This window comes from Coregonus lavaretus, assembly GCF_964263955.1.
Source record: "Coregonus lavaretus genome assembly, contig: HAP1_SCAFFOLD_47, whole genome shotgun sequence".
NCBI classification, from domain to species: domain Eukaryota; kingdom Metazoa; phylum Chordata; class Actinopteri; order Salmoniformes; family Salmonidae; genus Coregonus; species Coregonus lavaretus.
The window spans coordinates 1,852,681-1,878,293 of record NW_028161510.1 but is presented as its reverse complement, the minus strand read 5'-3'; the positions used below and the strand labels follow the sequence as shown (position 1 = coordinate 1,878,293).

The window sequence follows — 25,613 nt, the reverse complement described above, 5'->3', positions numbered from 1 at the left end:
GTTGTCTACGCCAGCCACCGGGTTACATCATAGCCCTTACAGTCCAGATCTAGGTTAAAATAGGATTTTTTAAAAACGTTCAAATACTTTCAGAGTTCGCTCGAGCCTACCTGGAGTGTCAGCTAGGTAAGCGGGGTGATGGGCACTTTTGAGACTATTCCATTGGTTCAAATGGACCAGGCACAGATTGATTTCAGTCAAGCACAGACTGATTTTAAATACTACTTGAACCCAGGTCTGCTATCGTCTAGAGTGTGCCACTCACAGCATGTCCAGTCCAAAACTAACCCCTGTTTTGATGTGGTTCAAGTAGATATGGAAGACGAGGAGGACCAGGGAGAAAGAGACGTGTCTAACCCAGGTAACACATTACACTAGAAAGGGAATAGAATCAAGCTTATTATTATTTGAAGATCTATTATAAAGTGTTTTAATGAATGTTGTGTTCCAGTCTTTTGGTTTGATGTTTTACAGGGCTTGTTATTGTTAAAAGAGAGGAGGAGGAGGAGGAGGAGGAGGAAGGTTTGGATAGGACCAAGCCAGGTAATCACTGATCAGAACATGCATCCAGTGGAGGAGGTAGGGGATGGAGAGGAGGAGGGGAGGAGGAGGAGGAGGAGGAGGAGGGGGGGGGGGGAGGGGAGGAGGAGGAGGAGGAGGTAGGGGATGGAGAGGAGGAGGAGGAGGAGGAGGAGGAGGAGGAGGAGGAGGAGGAGGGTGTGGATAGGACCAAGCCAGGTATTTATTTTTTATTGAACCTTCATTTTGACAGGGAGTCAATGCTGAGACCAGGGTCTCTTTTCCAGATGAGCCCTGGATAGCACCACAATACACATTAAACTACCCATTCATATACACATTAATATAAATAAACACATTACACTACCCATTCATATGCACATTGATATACAATAAACCCATTAAACTACACATGAATATACAATAAACACATTAAACTACCCATTCATATACACATTAATATACAATAAACTCATTAAACTACCCATTCATATACACATTAATATACAATATACACATTAAACTATCCATTCATATACCATGAATATACAATAAACACATTCAACTACACATTCATATACAATAAACACATTAAACTACCCATTCATATACACATTGATATACATGTTATTATAGACAACAATACATGAAAAGCAAAACACAATCATAAAAAAACTGTCACATTCTTCAGTAAAAATGTCCCCTAACAACCGTCTGAAAGGCGCTAGAGGCACCAATTCCTCCAATATTAAAGTTAATTGTAGATCATTCCACACGTAAACTGCAAAAAAAACCTAAAAGCAGATTGTTATGTGAATTATTTAACAAACTATTTCAGTGTCTCTGTGCGTCTCCCAAAAGGTTGTAAGTCTTTTGGATTTAAGAAACGGACAGAGTCCCGGTCTGCATAGTCAGAGATTTTATTCATTGAGAATTCTGCCATCACAATTTCAGAGTCCATCTTTTATACTCATATGTCATACAAAAATCCCTCCCCTCTTTAGGCAGGCTGTAGTTTTCCACTTTATAATTGCTCTCCTGACCATCAGTTCACACACACACTTTTCCAAGCCTAACAGTTTCTCTCCTCCCTAAATTCCTCAGTTATCTTGGTTTCTCAGTTGCCTGGAGACAGTTCTCCTTGTCCTTTGTTGTCTGGCCTAACTCTTACTCACATTGCTAAATAGTAACACAATGTCATAATCTTTACTGGTCCTACTCTCACACATTCTAACACATTTCACACAGTTTCAGGGTGTAATAATTAGTCATTAATAATTAATCTATCACAGATCTACCAAACTCAGTGGATATCGAAGGGATCTCCAGAGTTAGCCATCCCTGAGCCCGGGTCCGGGTACATCTATAGGTTAACAATGAAGTAAAGTATGGCGGACGTTTATGCAAGAGGGCTTTTATAGACAAACAGAGCGTAATGCAGCGATCTATGAGACTTCAAGCCCGCATTCTGATACAAAATGCAATGTGTACTGAACATATCGGCTGTAATAAATCGCAATGCGCAATGATAAACTGCATCCAATGTCTTCAATACATTGGCAGATGCATTCAGATAGACGATACGATATCGCCATAGTCAATAACCGGAATCAATGTTGACTCAATTATTTGTTTTCTGCTATTTAATGAAAGACAGGACCAGTTCCTATAGAAGAATACTATTTTAATTCTTAATTTCTATACTAATTCATCCACATTATTTTTTAAAAGATAGATTTTCATCAATCCAGATGACCAGATATTTTTTTGAGGCGGGGACACGATCAATGAGGGCACCATCCAAAGTACGTATGCATAAACCATCAGATACATTTTTACGTGATTTGGAAAATAACATATACTTGGTTTTACCTGCATTACGTTTCAGTTCAACAAAGGCTTTCTGCAGAGCAATAAAGGCAGATTGAAGCTCTGACAGAGCCTGGTCAGCTAGCTGTGAGGGCAACAGCATACACCACAGTGTCATCTGCATACAGGTGAAAGTTACCATTTTAAGATAGTGAGAGAGAAAAAAACTGACCAAGAATCGATCCAGAACCTGATTTAACACCAGCAGTAGATACACACTATGTTCTGAGGGGTATCCTACGAAGCAAGGTACATCTACTCAGGGTTTTCTAAAGCTAACCGGCTTCAGTTAGCTTCACATTCCAGCTCAGGCTTTGTTCGTACTACGACGGTGGATATTGCTCGTCCGCCTGCGGCTAACTCTACCAGGCTTGTAACTGCGCGTGCATGTCGTACATGGCTAGTCGAACGTCCAATTCTTCGTTGAGACAATGCTGAAACGTCACGCCGTGGGCAAATCAGCGCCACGTTTTTAATTTGAGCCGAAATCATAATGAAAGGACAAGTTATGTTGCAGATTCAGCAGGCTGAGGTGTGAAATAGGCTTTTAGAAATGCCTTCTTATTTGTTTTACTTTGCTGTGCTTTATTCTTATTGATAAAATAATGATCTTAATAATAATGTATATTTTAGTTTCAAATGCATTGTGTCAATACTAAATAATGTGATAGGTATTTTTCAATGTTACTATTTTTTTTACACACAAACATTTGATTCATAAAATATTTAATCAGTCTTCTTCCTCAAATTAAGGAGATGATGATGCAATCTTTGCAAGAGGGAGGGAATCTGATTTCATTGGTCCTCAACTCACGGCTCAGACACTTCATTCAGGATAAATGGAGTTAGCCCTGAGTTAGCCTGCCCCGGAGCAGGTTAGTTCTGAAGGATTCGATGTCGTAGAAATGTAACTGACTAAAAGGTGAGCCACATTCGTATGACTGGTTATCCCGAGTTAACCTCAGAGTTGACCAAAGGTACCTCGCTAACTCATCAAACCTGATTCGTAGGATACCCCTCTGTCCTTTAAATAATTGTCAAATCAACTACATGCAGCCTGGTCCAGGCCAATTGATGAAAGCCTCTGTATAAGTAATGTGTAGTATTTAGTAATATTTATTGGGATCCCCAATTAGCCCCTCTTCCTGGGGTCCAAACAGGAAACAAAACGCAACAAATACATAATATACATATAATATACATAATACTACATAATCTCCTGTCTCATGCTTCAGGAACAGGAGATGGCTCCCTGCCCTATGAGCCATTTCAGCTTGCACAAGCCAAGGCTCGTGGAAGGCTACTTACCTACATACTGTACAGTGCATTTGGAAAGTATTCAGACCCCTTGAGTTTTTCCACATTTTGTTACGTTACAGCCTTATTCTAAAATGGATTAAATAAATAAAAATCTTCATCAATCTACACACAATACCCCATAATGCAAATGTATTACAAATAAAATTCAGAAATACCGTATCTACATAAGTATTCAGACCTTTGCTATGAGACTCGAAATTGAGCTCAGGTGCATCCTGTTTCCTTTGATCATCCTTGAGATGTCACCAACTTGATTGGAGTCCACCTGTGGTAAATTCAATTGATTGGACATGATTTGGAAAGGCACACACCTGTCTATATAAGGTCCCACAATTGACAGTGCATGTCAGAGCAAAAACCAAGCCATGAGGTCGAAGGAGTTGTCCGTAGAGCTCAGAGACAGGATTGTGTCGAGGCACAGATCTGGGGAAGTGCTTCTTATAGCTGGCCGCACGGCCAAACTGAGCAATCAGGGGAGAGGGGCCTTGGTCAGGTAGGTGACCAAGAACCCGATGGTCACTCTGACAGAGCTCCAGAGTTCCTCTGTGGAGATGGGAGAACCTTCCAGAAGGACAACAATCTCTGCAGCACTCCACCAATCAGGCCTTTATGGTAGAGTGGCAAGACGGAAGCCACTCCTCAGTAAAAGGCACATGACAGCCTGCTTGGAGTTTGCCAAAAGGCACCTAAAGACTATCAGACCATGAGAAACAAGATTCTCTGGTCTGATGAAACCAAGATTGAACTCTTAGGCCAGAATTCCAAGCATCACGTCTGGAGGAAACCTGGCACCATCCCTACTGTGAAGCATGGTGGTGGCAGCATCATGCTGTGGGGATGTTTTTCAGCGGCAGGGATTGGGAGACTAGTCAGGTTCGAGCGAAAGATGAACGGAGCAAAGTACAGAGAGATCCCTGCTCTAGAGCACTCAGGACCTCAGACTGGGGAGAAGGTTCACCTTCCAACAGGACAACGACCCTAAGCACACAGCCAAGAAAACGCAGGAGTGGCTTCGGGACAAGTCTCTGAATGTCCTTGAGTGGCCCAGCCAGAGCCCGGACTTGAACCCGATCGAACATCTCTGGAGAGACCTGAAAATGGCTGTGCAGCTACGCTCCCCATCCAACCTGACAGAGCTTGAGTGGATCTGCAGTGAAGAATGGGAGAAACTCCCCAAATACAGGTGTGGCAAGCTGTAATCGCTGCCAAAGGTGCTTCAACAAAGTACTGAGTAAAGGTTCTGAATACTTATGTAAATGTGATATTTCAGTTTTTGCTTTGTCATTATGGGGAATTGTGTGTAGCTTGATGAGGGGGGAAAAAAACAATTTAATCCATTTTAGAATAAGGCTGTAACGTAACAAAATGTGGAAAAAGTCAAGGGATCTGAATACTTTCCGAATGCACTGAACATATCATGCCCCCCCCCCAAAAAAAATGCTAACCTCCCCTGTTATTGTAATGGTGAGAGGTTAGCATGTCTTGGGGGTATGATATAAAATGCTAACCTCCCCTGTTATTGTAATGGTGAGAGGTTAGCATGTCTTGGGGGTATGATATAAAATGCTAACCTCCCCTGTTATTGTAATGGTGAGAGGTTAGCATGTCTTGGGGGTATGATATAAAATGCTAACCTCCCCTGTTATTGTAATGGTGAGAGGTTAGCATGTCTTGGGGCTATGATATTTAAGTGATAATGCTAGAGAAGCTGGTGTTTGGAGGATGTATTGGCACAGGTGTTCTGTCTCGAGCCGGCAGACCATGCCAATATATCCTCCAAACACCGGCTTCTCGAGCACGATCACTTTTACACAAAGGGTTACCAACATATTCAAATAAGGATTGACATATTTTCATTTAAAAAAAGTTATTTTGACGAATTTATTCATACTATTTCATCCTTCCACGAGATATAGTCCCGACACAAATCTAAGGTTGCTACCCAAGCCGGCTGGTCGTTTCTTATCCCTTGCTTGCTAGCTAGCCAACTAAGGCTAACCTACAGTCAGGTCAAACAGTGCAGTCAGAATAACAGGAAAGTAGCTGCATTTGCATTTGTTTAAGCTGTTTTCTAGTGACATTTATTTGGCTACATCCATAACAATGAGCTAATGAAGTGCGATTTCGCCTGGAATAGAAAATGTGCTCTCTCGTCAGGACACTGTTGTTCAGAGGAGCTAGCAAACAACACAGTTAACACAATCACTTCAAACCGAAACTGGAAAGACTGCAAACTAGCTGCTTTTCGTTTAGTTTTACCTGTTTTCTATTGACATTTCTTTGTATATATCCATAAAAATTATGCCAGCTGATTCATGATTTCGACTGGCTGAGAAAAGCTGCCTGTCTGTCTTGTCCCAACTCCTATCACGTTCATTACTATGGGACAGCTGGAGATCGAATTTCAATATTGAAACAATGTTCCAAATGTCGGAGAGATGGACAGCAAGGTTTATACAAATCTCCACTGTTGAAAACTAAATGTTAGTCTAAAAGAACCGTGAGATAATGTCTAGACGCTTTTTATAGTGGAGATCAAGTTTATAAATTGCCTGGCTAGGCTGATGAGACAGTGGATTGCGCAGTGAGATGGAACAGAGTAAATAGGCATTTCTATATCATAGCTTTAGCCGGTGGGAACTTGTGGAATAGACACCGGCTGGAATGCGGTTTTAACCAATCAGCATCCAGGATTAGACCCGGGTAGCCATTTGATTAGCTGTTCAGGAGTCTTATGGCTTGGGGGTAGAAGCTGTTAAGAAGCCTTTTGGACCTAGACTTGGCGCTCCGGTACCGCTCGCCATGCGGTAGCAGAGAGAATAGTCTATGACTAGGGTGGATAGAGTCTTTGGCAATTTTTTGGGTCTTCCTCTGACACCGCCTGGAATAGAGGTCCTGGATGTCAAGAAGCTTGGCCCCAGTGATGTACTGGGCCGTGCGCACTACCCTCTGTAGTGCCTTGCGGTCGGAGGCCGAGCAGTTGCCATACCAGGTGGTGATGCAACCAGTCAGGATGCTCTCGATGGTGCAGCTGTAGAACTTTTTGAGGATCTGAGGACCCATGCCAAATCTTTTCAGTCTCCAGAGGGGGAATAGGCTTTGTTGTGCCCTCTTCACGACTGTCTTGGTGTGTTTGGACCATGATAGTTTGTTGGTGATGTGGACACCAAGGAACTTGAAGCTCTCAACCTGCTCCACTACAGCCCCGTCGATGAGAATGGGGGCGTTCTCGGTCCTCCTTTTCCTGTAGTCCACAATCATCTCCTTTGTCTTGATCACGTTGAGGGAGAGGTTGTTATCCTGGCACCACACGGCCAGGTCTCTGACCTCCTCCCTAAAGGCTGTCTCATCGTTGCCGGTGATCAGACCTACCACTGTTGTGTCGTCTGCAAACTTAATGTTGGTGTTGGAGTCGTGCTTAGCCATGCAGTCATGGGTGAACAGGGAGTACAGGAAGGAACTGAGCACGCACTCCTAAGGGGCCCCGTGTTGAGGATCAGTGTGGCAGATGTGTTGTTACCTACCCTTACCACCTGGGGGCGGCCCGTCAGGAAGTCCAGGATCCAGTTGCAGTTGGAGGTGTTTAGTCCCAGGGTCCTTAGCTTAGTGATGAGCTTTGAGGGCACTATGGTGTTGAATGCTGAGCTGTAGTCAATGAATAGCATTCTCACATAGGTGTTCCTTTTGTCCAGGTGGGAAAGGGCAGTGTGGAGTGCAATAGAGATTGCATCATCTGTGGTATGCAAATTGGAGTTGGTCTAGGGTTTCTGGGATAATGCTGTTGATGTGAGCCTTGACCAGCCTTTCAAAGCACTTCATGGCTACAGACGTGAGTGCTACGGGTCGGTAGTCATTTAGGCAAGTTACCTTAGTGTTCTTGGGCACAGGGACTATGGTGGTCTGCTTGAAACATGTTGGTATTACAGACTCAGTCAGGGACAGGTTGAAAATGTCAGTGAAGACACTTGCCAGTTGGTCAGCGCATGCTCGGAGTACACGTCCTGGTAATCTGTCTGGCCCTGCGGCCTTGTGAATGTTGACCTGTTTAAAGGTCTTACTCACATCGGCTACGGAGAGCGTGATCACACAGTCGTCCGGAACAGCTGATGCTCTCATGCATGCTTCAGTGTTGCTTGCCCCAAAGCAAGCATAGAAGTAATTTAGCTAGTCTGGTAGGCTTGTGTCACTGGGCAGCTCTCGGCTGTGCTTCCCTTTGTAGTCCGTAATAGTTTGCAAGCCCTGCCACATCCGACGAGCATTGGAGCCGGTGTAGTACGATTCAATCTTAGTCCTGTATTGACGCTTTGCCTGTTTGATGGTTTGTTGGAGGGCATAGCGGGATTTCTTATAAGCGTCCGGGTTAGAGTCCCGCTCCTTGAAAGCGGCAGCTCTACCCTTTAGCTCAGTGCAGATGTTGCCTGTAAACCATGGCTTCTGGTTGGGGTACGTAAGGTCACTGTGGGGATGACGTCATCAATGCACTTATTGATGAAGCCAGTGACTGATGTGGTGTACTCTTCAGTGCCATCGGAAGAATCCCAGAACATATTCCAGTCTGTGCTAGCAAAACAGTCCTGTAGCTTAGCATCTGCGTCATCTGACCACTTCTGTATTAGTTTTTGCTTGTAAGCAGGAATCAGGAGGATAGAATTATGGCCAGATTTGCCAAATGGAGGGAGAGGGAGAGCTTTCTACGCGTCTCTGTGTGTGGAGTTAAGGTGGTCTAGATTTTTTCCCCCCTGGTTGCACATTTAACATGCTGGTAGAAATTAGGTAAAACTGATTTAAGTTTCCCTGCATTAAAGTCCCCGGCCACTATGAGCGCCACCTCTGGATGAGCATTTTCCTGTTTGCTTATGGCCGTATACAGTTCATTGAGTGCGGTCTTAGTACCAGCATCGGTTTGTGGTGGTAAATAGACAGCTACGAAAAATATAGATGATAAACTCTCTTGGTAAATAATGTGGTCTACAGCTTATCATGAGATACTCCTTAATATTAGATTTTGTGCACCAGCTGTTATTTACAAATATACACAGACTGCCACCCCTTGTCTTACCGGAGGCAGATGTTCTATTTTGCCGATGCACCGAAAACCCCGCCAGCTGTATGTTATCCATGTCGTCGTTCAGCCACGACTCGGTGAAACATAAGATATTACCGTTTTTTTATGTCCTGTTGGTAGGATATTCTTGATCGGAGCTCATCCATTTTATTATCCAATGATTGTACGTTGACTAATGGGACTGATGGTAAAGGCAGATTTAGCCAATTCTCTCTGTGAACTAAAATATCCGGGCTCGTGTCATGCACCCAGTCATCACTGATCAGAACATACATCTAAGAGGAGTCAACTTCCCTTTCTACCTTTTTAGATACCGATGCATAGTATAGCATATAAAATAGAAAACAAGTGTTTAACCCCTGTAATGTTGTCATTGAAACAGGAGAGGGTGCCAACTCTGACCCAGACAGCCTAGGGGACCCGGAGAGACCGTACCTCTGCTCCCAGTGTGGCAAGAGATTCACTGCAGCCAGCAGCTTGAAGATACACATGATGACCCACAGCGGAGAGAAACCCCACCGGTGTTCCGTTTGCGGGAAGGCCTTCCTGCGATCCTATGACCTGAGACGACACCAAGTGGTTCACAAAGGTGAGAGAAACACCCAAACCCCGAGGTTAAACTATTTTATTGACTATGGTACACTACATAGAATTAGGAATTAGAATACTCTTATGATGGTATAAAAGGTCAGCCATTTTGGTAAGAGAGTTGGTCAACCATAGTCAGCCAGTGCTGTGATAAGTAAGATATTGTGTAAAACAATGGATTTGAAGATGATCTCCACTGTATGTTTGTTAGCTAGCTAGCCAGACAGTTTTCAACATTCCATTAAAACAATGCAGTCAATCCACAGCCATACACTGGCTGAAATCAGTTGATGATAGGAGTCAGACAAGTTGTTAATGCAAGTATGTATCATATAATAACACTCACTGCTTTCCAAGAGAGCAAATGTTGAAACATGATGTTCTGTTGACATATATTTTAGTGGCTATTTATACAGAAAATGTGTATAAAACCTGTATAAACTGTATTTATAATTATATGAGAATATTTTAGGTTGACTAATTTATTACACAATTTCTGATATCACATGCCTTACTTTTATTTTCCTGCATCAGTAAAACAGGAAATGCATCACCTCTGCCTCTACTGCCATTCATTCCAATTAGACTGGTTTGTATTTCTCCCTGACCAAGATGGCTGCCATTTTCTGACCATTCTTGAACTTTGAGGGTTTACGACATAGCCCCTCTAGTAATTGAGTAGGATCTCTATGGGTACAGGTACATACACTGCTCAAAGAAATAAAGGGAACACTTAAACAACACAATGTTACTCCAAGTCAATCACACTTCTGTGAAATCAAACTGTCCACTTAGGAAGCAACACTGATTGACAATAAATTTCACATGCTGTTGTGCAAATGGAATAGACAACAGGTGGAAATTATAGGCAATTAGCAAGACACCCCCAATAAAGGAGTGGTTCTACAGGTGGTGACCACTTCTCAGTTCCTATGCTTCCTGGCTGATGTTTTGGTCACTTTTGAATGCTGGCGGTGCTTTCACTCTAGTGGTAGCATGAGACGGAGTCTACAACCCACACAAGTGGCTCAGGTAGTGCAGCTCATCCAGGATGGCACATCAATGCGAGCTGTGGCAAGAAGGTTTGCTGTGTCTGTCAGCGTAGTGTCCAGAGCATGGAGGCGCTACCAGGAGACAGGCCAGTACATCAGGAGACGTGGAGGAGGCCGTAGGAGGGCAACAATCCAGCAGCAGGACCGCTTCCTCCGCCTTTGTGCAAGGAGGAGCAGGAGGAGCACTGCCAGAGCCCTGCAAAATGACCTCCAGCAGGCCACAAATGTGCATGTGTCTGCACAAACGGTCAGAAACAGACTCCATGAGGGTGGTATGAGGGCCCGACGTCCACAGGTGGGGGTTGTGCTTACAGCCCAACACCGTGCAGGACGTTTGGCATTTGCCAGAGAACACCAAGATTGGTAAATTCGCCACTGGCGCCCTGTGCTCTTCACAGATGAAAGCAGGTTCACACTGAGCACATGTGACAGACGTGACAGAGTCTGGAGACGCCGTGGAGAACATTCTGCTGCCTGCAACATCCTCCAGCATGACCGGTTTGGCGGTGGGTCAGTCATGGTGTGGGGTGGCATTTCTTTGGGGGGCCGCACAGCCCTCCATGTGCTCGCCAGAGGTAGCCTGACTGCCATTAGGTACCGAGATGAGATCCTCAGACAGGTACCGAGATGAGATCCTCAGACCCCTTGTGAGACCATATGCTGGTGCGGTTGGCCCTGGGTTCCTCCTAATGCAAGACAATGCTAGACCTCATGTGGCTGGAGCGTGTCAGCAGTTCCTGCAAGAAGAAGGCATTGATGCTATGGACTGGCCCGCCCATTCCCCAGACCTGAATCCAATTGAGCACATCTGGGACATCATGTCTCGCTCCATCCACCAACGCCACATTGCACCACAGACTGTCCAGGAGTTGGCGGATGCTTTAGTCCAGGTCTGGGAGGAGATCCCTCAGGAGACCATCCGCCACCTCATCAGGAGCATGCCCAGGCGTTGTAGGGAGGTCATACAGGCACGTGGAGGCCACACACACTACTGAGCCTCATTTTGACTTGTTTTAAGGACATTACATCAAAGTTGGATCAGCCTGTAGTGTGGTTTTCCACTTTAATTTTGAGGGTGACTCCAAATCCAGACCTCCATGGGTTGATAAATTTGATTTCCATTGATAATTTTTGTGTGATTTTGTTGTCAGCACATTCAACTATGTAAAGAAAAAAGTATTTAATAAGATTATTTCATTCATTCAGATCTAGGATGTGTTGTTTTAGTGTTCCCTTAATTTTTTTGAGCAGTGTAGTATTGTAGCAAATTTGGCGGGACTCAAACCGGGTCCAGGAGACTGTCAACCCAACAGTGATCTGAACCTCCTGATGAGGTCGCTAGGTGTTGGGTTAAGGTCAATACAGTATTTTACTGTATGTACACTATACTGTTGGACATGCAAGTGATGCTGTTCTCTCCTCTCTGTCTTGCAGCGTCTCTAACCCCTATAATGTTTTCATTGAAACAGGAGAGGGTGCCAGCTCTGACACGGACAGCTCTGAGAAGCTGCACCGCTGCTCCGAGTGCAGCAAGAGGTTCCTCACAAAGACGCGGCTGAACAGACACGCGCTGATTCACAGCGGAGAGAAACCACATCAGTGCTCTGTCTGCGGGAAGTGTTTCTTACGACCCGATGACCTGAGGAGACACATGACCATCCACACCGGAGAGAAAACCAAGCACGTCTGCCATCCATGTGGGAAGACCTTCACCTTGCTACGGCACCTCAAGATCCACCAGCGCATCCATACAGGAGAGAAACCATACCACTGCTCCAAGTGCCCGGAGAGCTTCGCGCACCTGCTGGACTACAGGAAGCACAGACAGACCCACCGTAAGGAGAAACCATACCACTGCGATGACTGTGGCAAGACGTTCTCCCACTTCAGAACCCTCAAGGTTCACCGTCTGATCCACACAGGAGAGAACCTCCACCACTGCTCCTACTGCGGGAAGGGCTTCACGATCAGAGGGAACCTCAACACCCACCTACTGACCCACACCAAGGAGAAACCACACCAGTGCTCCATCTGCGGACAACGCTTCGCCAGATCCCAGTGCCTGAAAAAACACAAGCTCAAGAAGTTACACATGGAAGAGGTCCGCTACCACATCTGCGACTGCGGTAAGAGCTTCACGGATGTAGAGAAGCTGCAGACGCACGCAAGGACGCACTTGAAGAACCTTGAGAAGAGGTTCTGCTGCTCGTACTGCGGCCGGACGTTTGTACGGGCTGGTGACCTTCAAAGCCACCAGAGAACACACACTGGAGAGAAACCATACATCTGCGCTATATGCGGGACCCGTTTCGCCCAGTCTGGGAACCTGAGAGTGCACCAGATCACGCACACTAAAGAGAGGCCATACCCTTGTACTGTCTGTGATAAGGGGTTCACCACACCGGGGAGTCTGAAGGTGCACATGAGGCTCCATACAGGAGAGAAGCCGTACGTCTGTAGCCTGTGTGGGAAAGGGTTTCATGTCCCCAAATTGCTGAAGAAACATCAGGAGCATCACACAAGAGAGATGACAGCCTCCTTGGACATGACATAGGAAAAGCCTAACATTTGTCTGGAGGAGTTTTATTTAGGAAAACACATGTCCTCAATGGGACCAGTACTTTAGTCATTGAGGCCTAGACTTTCTCAATTAATCTTTCCTCGATTATCTCGCATCCTCAACTGTATTGGAGGAGAATGTCTAAAGTCCCTCCCCTCAAACCTTCTTCTCCAATGCGTTTTGAGAAGAAGGTGAGGAGAGAGGATGCAAGGAATCGAGGAAAGATGAATTGAGAAAAAGTCCAGGTTTCAATGGCCAAAAGACTGCTGGTGGTTTCTCTGCTGCTCTCATTAACATTAGCATCACGGGGCCTCGGCACATACCAGTGGAATGCCTTTGTAATGTCTACATTTTAAACTGTCTATAAATCCATTTAAGGACATGGTTTTCAAAATAAGAGTAATCTGAAATTGTGCTCCAAATGTGCTGGTCACGTACTGGTCATGACTGTATTTTTCGTGCTTAATTTAATGATACAGCCCTTATAAAGCGTCTCTAGGTTATCTTAATGCCAAATATGAAGACAGTATGATATATGATGATGTGTTAGATCATGTGTTGCACCCTCTACAGCCATTATGGCTATTATTTGACCCTGCTGGTCATCTTTGAACGTTTGAACATCTTGAAAAACGATCTGTCCTTAATGGCCACATGTATTCTTAAATCTCTACCCGGCACAGCCAGAAGAGGACTGGCCACCCATCGGAGCCTGGTTCCTCTCTAGGTTTCTTCCTAGGTTTCTGCCTTTCTAGGGAGTTTTTCCTAGTCACTTTGCTTCTGCATCTGCATCGCTTGCTCTCTGGCGTTTTAGGCTGGGTATCTGCCGAGCACTTTGTGACAACTGCTGATGTAAAAATGGCTTTATAAAATACATTTGATTTGATTGATATGACAAGATGTGAATGTCAGTATATGTTATGACAATAAATGCTAACTGTGTGACACGTTGTTCTTTGTTGGGGGTTCTCTGAGGGGCGGTTTCCCAGACGCAGATTAAGCCTAGTCCTGGTCTGAAAAGTATTGTCAATGGAGAATGTATAGTGAAAGTGCTCAATTTAAAGTCATGGAGAAGTCCTGTCTAATTGCGCCTGTAAGTCGCTCTGCATAAGAGCATCTGCTAAATTACCAAAGTATAAATGTATCTCCTATTTACACCAATACTACGCCGAATAGTATACTACTCTACCGATCCAAATAGAGAGTGAGAGAAGCGCAATCACTGCGCATACGTGATGCCCGTGAACAAACCTTTTCTGCATACAGGCGGAAGTTTACAGTTGGATTCCCCGACCATCCTCCCTGTCAAATAATTGAAGAAAACCTATCCCAGGTAATCTTTATAACATTGAAATGTGTACCCAAAATGCATATATCAGCGTTTAAGCTACAACCAGACGTAGAAACATAACCGTTGCCAATTCATTGTCGATCATCGGCAATGGTAGCGAATGCTAGCCGCTGCAGAACGACTACCAGCCAGGGAAGCATCAAGTCGAGCTAGCTTGCGTCAATGGCTCTTTTCACGTCATCCACATACCCAGAAGCCACAGCCGATGTATAAGCTACAAAATGTGGGGGCTATTCCCGTCTCAGTAACTAGCTAACGTTAGCTAGATCATTGACCGTTATTGTTTTTTGCTCCAGTGATCTGCAAGCAGTGAACTAGCTAGCTACCCTCACGTCTGATACAATAACGACGTCAGATAGCTAGACGTCCGTATGTTTTCTGAATAGATGAATCGATCACATATCTCCAATGTCCTTTTCATATTTTTAAGACTGAGGCACCATGTCTGAGCCGGAGTCCCCGGATTCTAGTGTTCCAGCCCAGAGGAGCTCACACCGGGGTCCAGAGATGGCGTCAGTGAAGCTGGAGGACTGCAGTCAAACACTGGAACTCAGTGTGGTTGTCAAAGATGATGATGGTAATGACGTGGAGGAGGCTGATGAAGAGGAGGAGGAAGAGGACAGCGATGATGTAGACTCTGGTAAGGTCAGGTGTTGAATCAGTCAGTATTGGGGCTACAATAACCTCTACTGTGCTGTGTAGCCTATGCATAGCCTGAGTGCCAGTCTGGTTCTGCTGTCTTGCCAACTCCTTATGGAATGGGATTTGGCAAAAGAGCAGAAACAGATTGGCAGTCAGGCTAGCCTATTCATGGTGATGGGACTTTCATCAGCACTACTGTCTGTTTTCAGTCAGGCTAGCCTATTCATGGTGATGGGACTTTCATCAGCACTACTGTCTGTTTTCAGTCAGGCTAGCCTATTCATAGTGATGGGACTTTCATCAGCACTACTGTCTGTTTTCAGTCAGGCTAGCCTATTCATGGTGATGGGACTTTCATCAGCACTACTGTCTGTTTTCAGTCAGGCTAGCCTATTCATGGTGATGGGACTTTCATCAGCACTACGGTCTGTTTTCAGTCAGGCTAGCCTATTCATAGTGATGGGCCTTTCATCAGCACTACGGTCTGTTTTCAGTCAGGCTAGCCTATTCATAGTGATGGGACTTTCATCAGCACTACGGTCTGTTTTCAGTCAGGCTAGCCTATTCATGGTGATGGGACTTTCATCAGCACTACTGTCTGTTTTCAGTCAGGCTAGCCTATTCATAGTGATGGGACTTTCATCAGCACTACGGTCTGTTTTCAGTCAGGCTAGCCTATTCATGGTGATGGGACTTTCATCAGCACTACGGTCTGTTTTCAGTCAGGCTAGCCTATTCAGAGTGATGGGACTTTCATCAGCACTACTGTCTGTTTTCAGTACTGTGTCTTGTGTTCTCCACCAGGGCATAACGTTGTGAAAGTGGACATGGAAGAGGAGGAAGGAGATGCAGTGAAGACGGGTGAGTAGTACAGTAGCTAGCTAGAATGGGGTAAGAGAGAGTCCTCTGGGTAGTAGCAGGACAGTAGCTAGCTAGAATGGGGTGGGAGAGAGTCCTCTGGGTAGTAGCAGGACAGTAGTTAGCTAGAATGGGGTGGGAGAGAGTCCTCTGGGTAGTAGCAGGACAGTAGTTAGCTAGAATGGGGTGGGAGAGAGTCCTCTGGGTAGTAGCAGGACAGTAGTTAGCTAGAATGGGGTGGGAGAGAGTCCTCTGGGTAGTAGCAGGACAGTAGTTAGCTAGAATCCTTGCCTGGTTACCTGGTTGCCTGGTTACCTGGTTGCCCGTGCTGGACTGTTGTAGAGGTTTTGATGGATATGATCTGTTCTATTCATGTGAATCTGTATTTTAACAGGGCTTGCTATCATTAAAAGAGATGCAGCGGAGCGGGGAGGTGGCGGGACCAACTCAGGTAATCACAAACCAGAATAACCATTAATGTAGATAATACAATGGTCTGAGCTACAGTGGTCCTCTGTAGCTCAGTTGGTAGAGCACGGCGCTTGAAACGCCAAGGTAGTGGGTTCGATCCCCGGGACCACCCATACACAAAAAAAAAATGTATGCACGCATGACTGTAAGTCGCTTTGGATAAAAGCGTCTGCTAAATGGCATATTATTAGAATGGGGTGAGAGAGAGCTAGCTAGAATGGGGTGAGAGAGAGTCCTCTGGGTAGTAGCAGGACAGTAGTTAGCTAGAATGGGATGAGAGAGAGTCCTCTGGGTAGTAGCAGGACAGTAGCTAGCTAGAATGGGATGAGAGAGAGTCCTCTGGGCACCTAACTGTCTACCCTCATTATTGTACACTCCTGGTTACCCATGTCTATATCCTGGTTACCCATGTCTATATCCTGGTTACCCATGTCTATATCCTGGTTACCCATGTCTATATTCTGGTTACCCATGTCTATATCCTGGTTACCCATGTCTATATCCTGGTTACCCATGTCTATATTCTGGTTACCCATGTCTATATTCTGGTTACCCATGTCTATATCCTGGTTACCCATGTCTATATTCTGGTTACCCATGTCTATATTCTGGTTACCCATGTCTATATCCTGGTTACCCATGTCTATATTCTGGTTACCCATGTCTATATTCTGGTTACCCATGTCTATATCCTGGTTACCCATGTCTATATCATGGTTACCCATGTCTATATTCTGGTTACCCATGTCTATATCCTGGTTACCCATGTCTATATTCTGGTTACCCATGTCTATATCCTGGTTACCCATGTCTATATCATGGTTACCCATGTCTATATCCTGGTTACCCATGTCTATATCCTGGTTACCCATGTCTATATCATGGTTACCCATGTCTATATTCTGGTTACCCATGTCTATATTCTGGTTACCCATGTCTATATCCTGGTTACCCATGTCTATATTCTGGTTACCCATGTCTATATTCTGGTTACCCATGTCTATATTCTGGTTACCCATGTCTATATCCTGGTTACCCATGTCTATATCCTGGTTACCCATGTCTATATCCTGGTTACCCATGTCTATATCCTGGTTACCCATGTCTATATCCTGGTTACCCATGTCTATATCCTGGTTACCCATGTCTATATCAAACACTGATTGAAAGAAATAATAAACATCAGCAGACACTCAGGCTCCTGGTTGCCTGGTTACCTGGTTACCTGGTTGCCCGTGCTGGACTGTTGTAGAGGTTTTGATGGATATGATCTGTTCTATTCATGTGAATCTGTATTTTAACAGGGCTTGCTATCATTAAAAGAGATGCAGCGGAGGGGGGAGGTGGCGGGGATGGGACCAACTCAGGTAATCACAAACCAGAATAACCATTAATGTAGATAATACAATATTTGGTTGTATCCACTTTGATAGTTTATAGTGTTACATGAGAGAACGTTGATAATAAGAGATACATAAGAGAAACCTATTCCCCCTAAGGAGACTGAAAAGATTTGGCATGGGTCCTCAGATCCTCAAAAGGTTCTATAGCTGCACCATCGGGAGCATCCTGACTGGTTGCATCACTGCCTGGTATGGCAACTGCTCGGCCTCCGACCGCAAGGCACTACAGAGGGTAGTGCGTACGGCCCAGTACATCACTGGGGCCAAGCTTCCTGCCATCCAGGACCTCTATAGCAGGCAGTGTCAGAGGAAGGCCCTAAAAATTGTCAAAGACTCCAACCACCCTAGTCATAGACTGTTCTCTCTGCTACCGCAAGGCAAGCGATACCGGAGCGCCAAGTCTAGGTCCAAGAGGCTTCTAAACAGCTTCTACCCCCAAGCCATAAGACTCCTGAACATCTAATCAAATGGCTACCCAGACTATTTTCATTGCCCCCCCCCCTCTTTTAAGCTGCTGCTACTCTCTGTTTATTATCTATGCCTGGTCACTTTAATAACTCTACCTACATGTACATATTACCTAAATTACCTCGACTAACCGGTGTCCCCGCACATTGACTCGGTACCGCTACCCCCTGTATATAGCCTCGCTACTGTTATTTTTAATTATTTGTTACTTTTATTTCTTATTTTTTTATTTGATGTTTTTTTGGTATTTTTTCTTAAAATTGCATTGTTGGTTAAGGGCTTGTAAGTAAGCATTTCACTGTAAGGTCTACTACACCTGTTGTATTCGGCGCATGTGACAAATAAAATGTGATTTGATTTTATACATACTGTCTCTTATCTTACAGTATTTAACCTGTAGTGTTGTCATTGAAACAGGAGGGGGCGCCAACTCGGACACAGACAGCGCTGATGGAGAGAATGAACAGAGTTCGAACTGCCAGAGTACAGTGGAGAAGCCACACCCCTGCTCCCAGTGTGGCAAGACCTTCGTCACCGTGGGGAGCCTGAAGAGGCACACACAGACCCACAGCGGAGAGAAACCCCATCAGTGCTCCGTCTGTGGGAAATGTTTCTCTCGCTCAGACGACATGAAGAGACACCTCACCATCCACACAGGTTATTGTGAACAATTATTTATTTGTTTTCTTTTCTTCAGTGTTTGGCATAGACAATTACAAGATAGAATATAGCTGCAAGCAGCCATGGTGGTGCTCAAGCCTTATGGCACCACAGCGCCACCATCAGGACAACTTGGACTCATTATCCTGGGATGAGCTACTTCTGTACCCCTGACTGCCAATTATCAGAACTCAACATCCATCTGACTATGCCTGCCAATTATCAGAACTCAACATCCATCTGACCATGCTTGCCAATTATCAGAACTCAACATCCACCAGACCATGCCTGCCATAACATTAGAACTCAACATCCACCAGACCATGCCTGCCATAACATCAGAACAACATCCACCAGACCATGCCTGCCAATTATCAGAAGTCAACATCCACCAGATCATGCCTGCCAATTATCAGAACTCAACATCCACCTGACCATGCCTGCCAATTATCAGAACTCAACATCCACCAGACCTTGCCTGCCATAACATCAGAACTCAACATCCACCAGATCATGCCTGCCATAACATCAGAACTCAACATCCACCTGACCATGCCTGCCAATTATCAGAACTCAACATCCACCTGACCATGCCTGCCATAACATCAGAACTCAACATCCACCAGATCATGCAGTATGCTTCTGATGGTTTTGTGACCATTTTTAGTGATGATGATTACTTATCTAAGTAGAAGTACTGTGAAGTGTTGACTGGGTCTTCTTCTCACGTAAATGCTAAATAAATCCATATCCACACAGGAGAGAGGGTCAGTCACATTTGTCACCAGTTTATTTTTGAAATATGTCTTGCAATGGCAAATATCACTTCAATTTGTTATTTTCAATTCCAAAATGTTTGAATTGATATAGACGCTCTTGATCGACTTATCGATTAATCTAACTCATCCCTAGGAGAGAGGGTGAGCCACATCTGTCACCAGTGTGGGAAGACATTCACCAGTCTGGGAGGGCACAAGAAACACCAGATGACCCACACAGGTGTAGTGTTCTTTCTTCCAGGTGTATAGATGATGACGTTATAGGATGTTATTATTGATGATGTTAATGATAGGATGATGTGACGGATTATAACAGATATCGATATTATATGATTGCCTACAAAAAGTTATCAGTGTCTCAACTCTCTTTGAGTGGTCCTCAATGTGGCTTTTAAATCTGTTATTTGTGGTATAAAAAGGTTCTGTCTGTCTGTCCATCTATCTATCAGGAGAGAAACCGTTCCAGTGTTCAGAGTGTGGGAAAGGATTCACTGCGCAGGGTAACCTCAAGATCCACCAGCGCATACACACAGGTCAATTATATTATATATTTAATATGATATATGCCATTTTACCTCTCAGGGTTTATATCTCTCAAAGTCACTAGAGGTTTTGTACCCGCTTCAGTACGGCTTTTAAAAGAAAATGTATTTATGTTCGTGTATACAGTGCATTCGGAATTGTCCTGTTGAAAAACAAAGTATAATCCCACTAAGCCCAAACCAGATGGGATGACGTATCGCTGCAGAATGCTGTGGTAGCCATGCTGGTTAAGTGTGCCTTGAATTCTAAATATGGTTAAAAGTGTGCCTTGAATTCCCAAATAAATCACAGACAGTGTCACCAGCAAAGCACACCATAACACCTCCTCCTCCATGCTTTACGGTGGGAACTACACATGCAGAGATCATCCGTTCACCCACACCGTGTCTCACAAAGACACGGCGGCTAGAACCAAAAACCTCAAATTTGTACTCAAGACCAAAGGACACATTTCCACCGGTCTAAAGTCCATTGCTCGTGTTTCTTGGCCCAAGCAGGTTTCTTCTTGTTATTGGTGTCCTTTAGTAGTGGTTTCTTTGCATTGCTCTGACATGCACTGTCAACTGTGGGACCTTATATAGACAGGTGTGTGCCTTTCCGAATAATGTCCAATCAATTGAATAATACCACAGGTGGACTCCAATCAAGTTGTAGAAACATCTCAAGGATGATCAATGGAAACAAGATGCACCTGAGCTCAATTTCGAGTCTCATAGCAAAGGGTCTGAATAGTTATGTAAATAAGGTATTTCTGTTTTTTATTTGTAATACATTAGCAAAAATATCTAAACCTGTTTTCGCTTTGTCATTATGGGGTATTGTATGTAAATTGCTGTTGAATTGTTTTATTTAATCCATTTTAGAATAATAAAATGTGGAAATAGGGAAGGTGTCTGAATACTTTCTGTATGCACTGTATCTTGAATATCATTTGTATTTTTTATTTTTATTTTACCTTTATTTAACTAGGCAAGTCAGTTAAGAACAAATTCTTATTTACAATGACGGCCTACACCGGCCAAACCCAGACAACGCTGGGCCAATTGTGCGCCGCCCTATGGGACTCCCAATCACGGCCGGTTGTGATATAGCCTGGAATCGAACCAGGGGGTCTGTAGTGACGCCTCAAGCACTGAGATGCAGTGCCTTAGACCACTGCGCCACTCAGGAGCCCTAAATGTATGTGTTCTGTGTAGAGTTCTCATTCTCAGAACACGACGGGGCCCAACGGGTTTCAGGCTTGCTGTGCTATGTTAAGAAATAAAATAAAAACTGTGCATGTCTGCGCACCTTTTAGCCTACTATGGCTCTCTCTCAGCCGCAGCAGCTGACAGGATTCCAATATTGGCGGGGCCAGAGAAATTTGTGGCCATGATTAAACTTATTTTTCTGATGATTTCAAATGTTTCAAATTGCGATACGAATAGGCTTGAGTCTCTACTCGGGAGAATGATGATCCACGAGACCACGACAGGCAGCGCATCTCAGTATCAGGAGAAGCCCATATTCCAAGGGTATCTGTTAACGCCGATACATCCTTACAAAATACACCCTATGGCTGCCCTGCTAATGCGCCTCGCTGGACCTTGTACAACTATCGAAAGTAGACCCGTAGCTGATCCAATTGTTTACTAATCAAACATGCGTTCAGAACACGTGGCTTTTATACCTAATAGAAGTTTGGCAGAAAATCTAGTTATTTATTTAATGTTTAATTATTCAAGGCTCCCTTTTGTTATTTTATTTCTAAATAAATAAATAAATGCTTGATTTGTATTTTAAGGCTCGTATGCTGTGTAATGACATGAATGATTGATTATATTGAAGTTAATACAGATAAAATAAGACGCACTCTCACAGATCCATGGTGGATAGATTATACATATCAGGCTACTACGTGAGTCAAGAGCAAAATAATACATTATTTACATTATTATTTACATAAATATTTACATGATTATTTAGATTATTATGTTAAATATCTCTGATCAGTGATAGATGAGCAAATTAATAAATGAGGTAACATCTCCACTTGCCCAGCCAGAGATCAATTAACCAAATATACAGTGCCTTCAGAAAGTATTCATACCCCTTGACTTATTCCACATTTTGTTGTGTTACAGCCTGAATTCGAAATTGATTAAATGTATTTATTTTCTCAGGCTGTAACACAAGAACATTTAGAAAAAGTCAAGGGGTAGGAATACTTTCTGAAGGCACTGTACTGACAGAGATTCAGTGAAACAAAATCTCATTGACTGATTATCAGACAAGACACAGGCTTTTGGTCGGGAATAGGACAGGCTACTACGTGAGTGAAGAGCAAAATCCACTTGTTAAGCTACATAACATGCTGGCAAAATGTTCTGATCAGTTAATATATGAACAAACTAGAATAAAGATGATCATTAGCACTCACCTAAACTTAGCTAACATTTCCCCCAGCATAATTGTTACCAAATATCCAAACGGAGATTCAGTGGAGAAAAATAAAATCTGCCATTAGTTAAATTGATTTATCAGGACGAGTCACCCACGCTTGTCTTAAAGCAGTGCGATGGCGCTGTCCCAATCAAACGGTGCTGGAATGATCATCTAGGTGACAACACACGACTGTTGCTTTAAATTGGTACAACGGTTGAACATGACATTGGGAGTTTCAGTACAAGCAACTATTTTATACATGCCTTCAAGTGCTTTAGCTTACTTTATTGCAATATTATTTTACTAAGGTGAGTTTTTCTCTCTCTGTTTCCTCATCTCTCTCACTCTGCTTCCGCCGCATTGTTCTCAACACCAGTTTAAATCCAATATAGACTTTATATAAAATTTAGTTATTCTATTCACAGGGGAGAAACCGTACCAGTGCTCCCAGTGTAAGAAGAGCTTCTCCCGTCTGGCCCACTATAAAGACCACCAGCAGACTCACCGGGAGGAGAAACCGTACCACTGCAATGACTGTGGGAAAAGCTTCTCCTACTTCAAGGTCCATTGTTGTTTTACTGTCTTCATTTATCTATTTACTCCTCGTCTGAAAATGTTTTATTTATGTATGAGAAGCACTTTGCACTGCATTTTGTTGTAAGTAATGTTCTATCTAAATAAAGTTTGATTTGATACAAGTCGCTCAAGTGCCACCAGATGATCCACAAAGGGGAGAACCTCCACCACTGCTCCGTATGCGATAAAGGGTTCGCCATCCGCGGCAACCTGAAGACCCACCTGCAGACACACACCAAGGAGAAACCACACCAGTGCTCCGAGTGCGGGAAACGGTTTTCCAGAGCCCACGACCTGAAAAAACACAAGCTGCTCCACACGGGGCAGAAGACCTACCACATTTGCCAGTGTGGCAAGGTGCGTGTCAATTAAAGTTCAGTTATGTAGCTTTGTGTACTAACCAACAGATTTCAGATAGAAATGCGAGTTATAGATTTGCCATTCTCTTAGAAAGCTAGTCTGATAAGCAGTAGATCCGTTCTATGTGCAATATTTCTATGCTTCCCCTCCTTCATTTTTGTTTTTGCATCTTTTTGTTTATCTGTCTCCAATTTAAGAGCTTCACGGAGCTGGGGAACCTGCGGACCCACCAGAGAACCCACACGGGGGAGAAACCGTTCTGCTGCTCCTTCTGCGGCCGAACCTTCTTGCGGGCTGGAGACCTGAAGAGCCACCAACGGACACACACTGGAGAGAAACCATTCATCTGCGCCATATGTGGGACCAGTTTTGCCCAATCTGGTAACCTGAAAGTGCATCAGATCACACACACCAAAGAGAGGCCGTACCCTTGTACTGTCTGTGATAAGGGGTTCACCACACCGGGGAGTCTGAAGCTACACATGAGGACACACACAGGGGAGCGGCCGTTCCTGTGTAGTGTGTGTGGGAAAGGGTTCACGGCGTCAGGGCAGCTGAAAAGGCACCAAGAGTATCACCTGAGAGAGACTGCCCAATCAGCTCCTAGTGAAGACACGGGAGTGGCGGTGGCTTCAAAATAAAAGTCCTCTATAAGAGGACTACAAAATAAAGAGTACTCGAAACGTGCCGTTGTATGTCTGAACCGTGATCATGATGGAAGGTTTTACTGCTTCATGATGTCCCAATTGGCACCCCATCCCCTGGCTCTGGTCAAAAGTAGTGCGCTATAAAGGAAGTAGTGTACCATTTGGACCTACACTGGTTCTCCCTTTGTCCTACTGCAAGAACGTCTGTCGTTTACTCTATAAGCCAAATATGACGCCTCACAATAAAAGCTTTTAAAGTGTCAGAGAATGTGATGTATTCTGAGTCCCGAATGGCACCTTATTTAGTGCACTACTGTTGACCAGGGCCCCATAGGGTTCTAGCCAAAAGTAGTGCACTATAGAGGGAATAGGGTGCCATTTGGGACGCAGTGTGAATATGAATGATACCGATGATCTTTAATGTTAAAAGGATATGTCACGTCACGCATGTAATCTACCCTTTAGAATGTACAGTATCTATCTGATATTGATCGTATAATATGCCATTCCAAATGGCACCCTGTTCCCTATATAGTGCACTACATTTGATTAGAGCATACAAGGGGCCTAAAGTAGTGCACTATAGAGGGAATAGGGTGCCATTTGGCTACGCAGACATACTGTATACTGTATTACAGTACTTATGGACACATTCTCTGGTAAACACAGTTGACTGTTTTGTCTCTTTATCATATGAGTATTGGATCTGATTTGAATAAATAACACTCATGTTATTCTACTAATGCATTTAATCCAGTGAAAACTTAATTTGAAAGAAATGTAGTTTCCCCCTATTGTCTTGTAGGTGGTAACATTGCGTCACATTCACAATGCAGCCAGTGAAGTTTTGGCGTGTTTTTAGCCCCTTAGCGCTCTGGTGGAAAGTAACGGAGTATGAGGGGAATAGTTTGGTACGTAGACTTAGTGTGAATCTAAAGGGAGGGACTAAGGTGTGTTTCCCTTCTGATAAGGAACTCTCCCTTCCTCAGAGTAAACATGTATTACCCCCTAAGAAACCTTGTGGTTTAAACCAAATAATGTACAAAATTAGTCATACCAAAGACTGTAAAAAAAAAAAAAAATGAAGTAGTGAACTACATGTAATTCAAATAGTAATTTAACTATAGAGTTGATCAGGCTGTTGATTGTGGCCTGTGGGATGGTGTCCCACTCCTCTTCAATGGCTGTTCCAAAATTAGAGCGAAATAAGCTTTTTTGTGCGTATGGAACATTTCTGGGCTCTTTTATTTCAGCTCGTGAAACATGGGACCAACGCTTTACAGGTTGGGTTTATATTTTTGTTCAGTGTACATTTTGCAGTACCTTGGTGATAGTTGAACTAGATTCACATTTTGCAAAAAAAGACGAGCTCCATGAACAGCCGACTCCTTCGCTGGAGTCTCGTATTGCAGGAGTTTCCCCCTTGAAATCAGACATGTCCGTGGTGAGGACAACTTG

At 44.0% G+C, this 25,613-nt stretch overlaps 2 protein-coding genes across 6 annotated transcripts; both read left to right on the top strand.

Moving 5' to 3' along the window:
• Positions 1–315: 315 nt before the first annotated feature.
• On the top strand, positions 316–13,917 carry LOC311120510 (uncharacterized protein; the record flags this gene model as incomplete). Its single annotated transcript, XM_084195095.1, has 4 exons — positions 316–361; positions 475–543; positions 9,156–9,362; positions 11,883–13,917. 4 exons carry the CDS (start codon positions 316–318, stop codon positions 12,965–12,967), a joined length of 1,407 nt encoding a protein of 468 aa, XP_084051221.1. The 3' UTR covers positions 12,968–13,917.
• A 311-nt stretch (positions 13,918–14,228) lies between these two features.
• On the top strand, positions 14,229–25,041 carry LOC311120546 (uncharacterized protein). 5 transcript variants are annotated; one of them, XR_014612167.1, is made up of 12 exons: positions 14,229–14,306; positions 14,755–14,964; positions 15,771–15,827; positions 16,219–16,275; positions 17,600–17,662; positions 18,584–18,823; positions 19,739–19,825; positions 20,055–20,138; positions 22,998–23,134; positions 23,272–23,505; positions 23,706–24,657; positions 24,751–25,041. XR_014612167.1 is itself a non-coding variant. In XM_084195131.1 (11 exons), exons 2-11 carry the CDS (start codon positions 14,766–14,768, stop codon positions 24,147–24,149), a joined length of 1,602 nt encoding a protein of 533 aa, XP_084051257.1. In that variant the 5' UTR covers positions 14,229–14,306; positions 14,755–14,765; the 3' UTR covers positions 24,150–25,041. The 5 variants fall into 5 exon arrangements, 3 of the variants coding, with proteins under 3 accessions (XP_084051257.1, XP_084051258.1, XP_084051259.1); XM_084195131.1 differs by having other exon boundaries at positions 23,706–25,041; XR_014612168.1 differs by lacking the exon at positions 17,600–17,662 and having other exon boundaries at positions 14,232–14,306; positions 24,751–25,040.
• Positions 25,042–25,613: the final 572 nt, after the last annotated feature.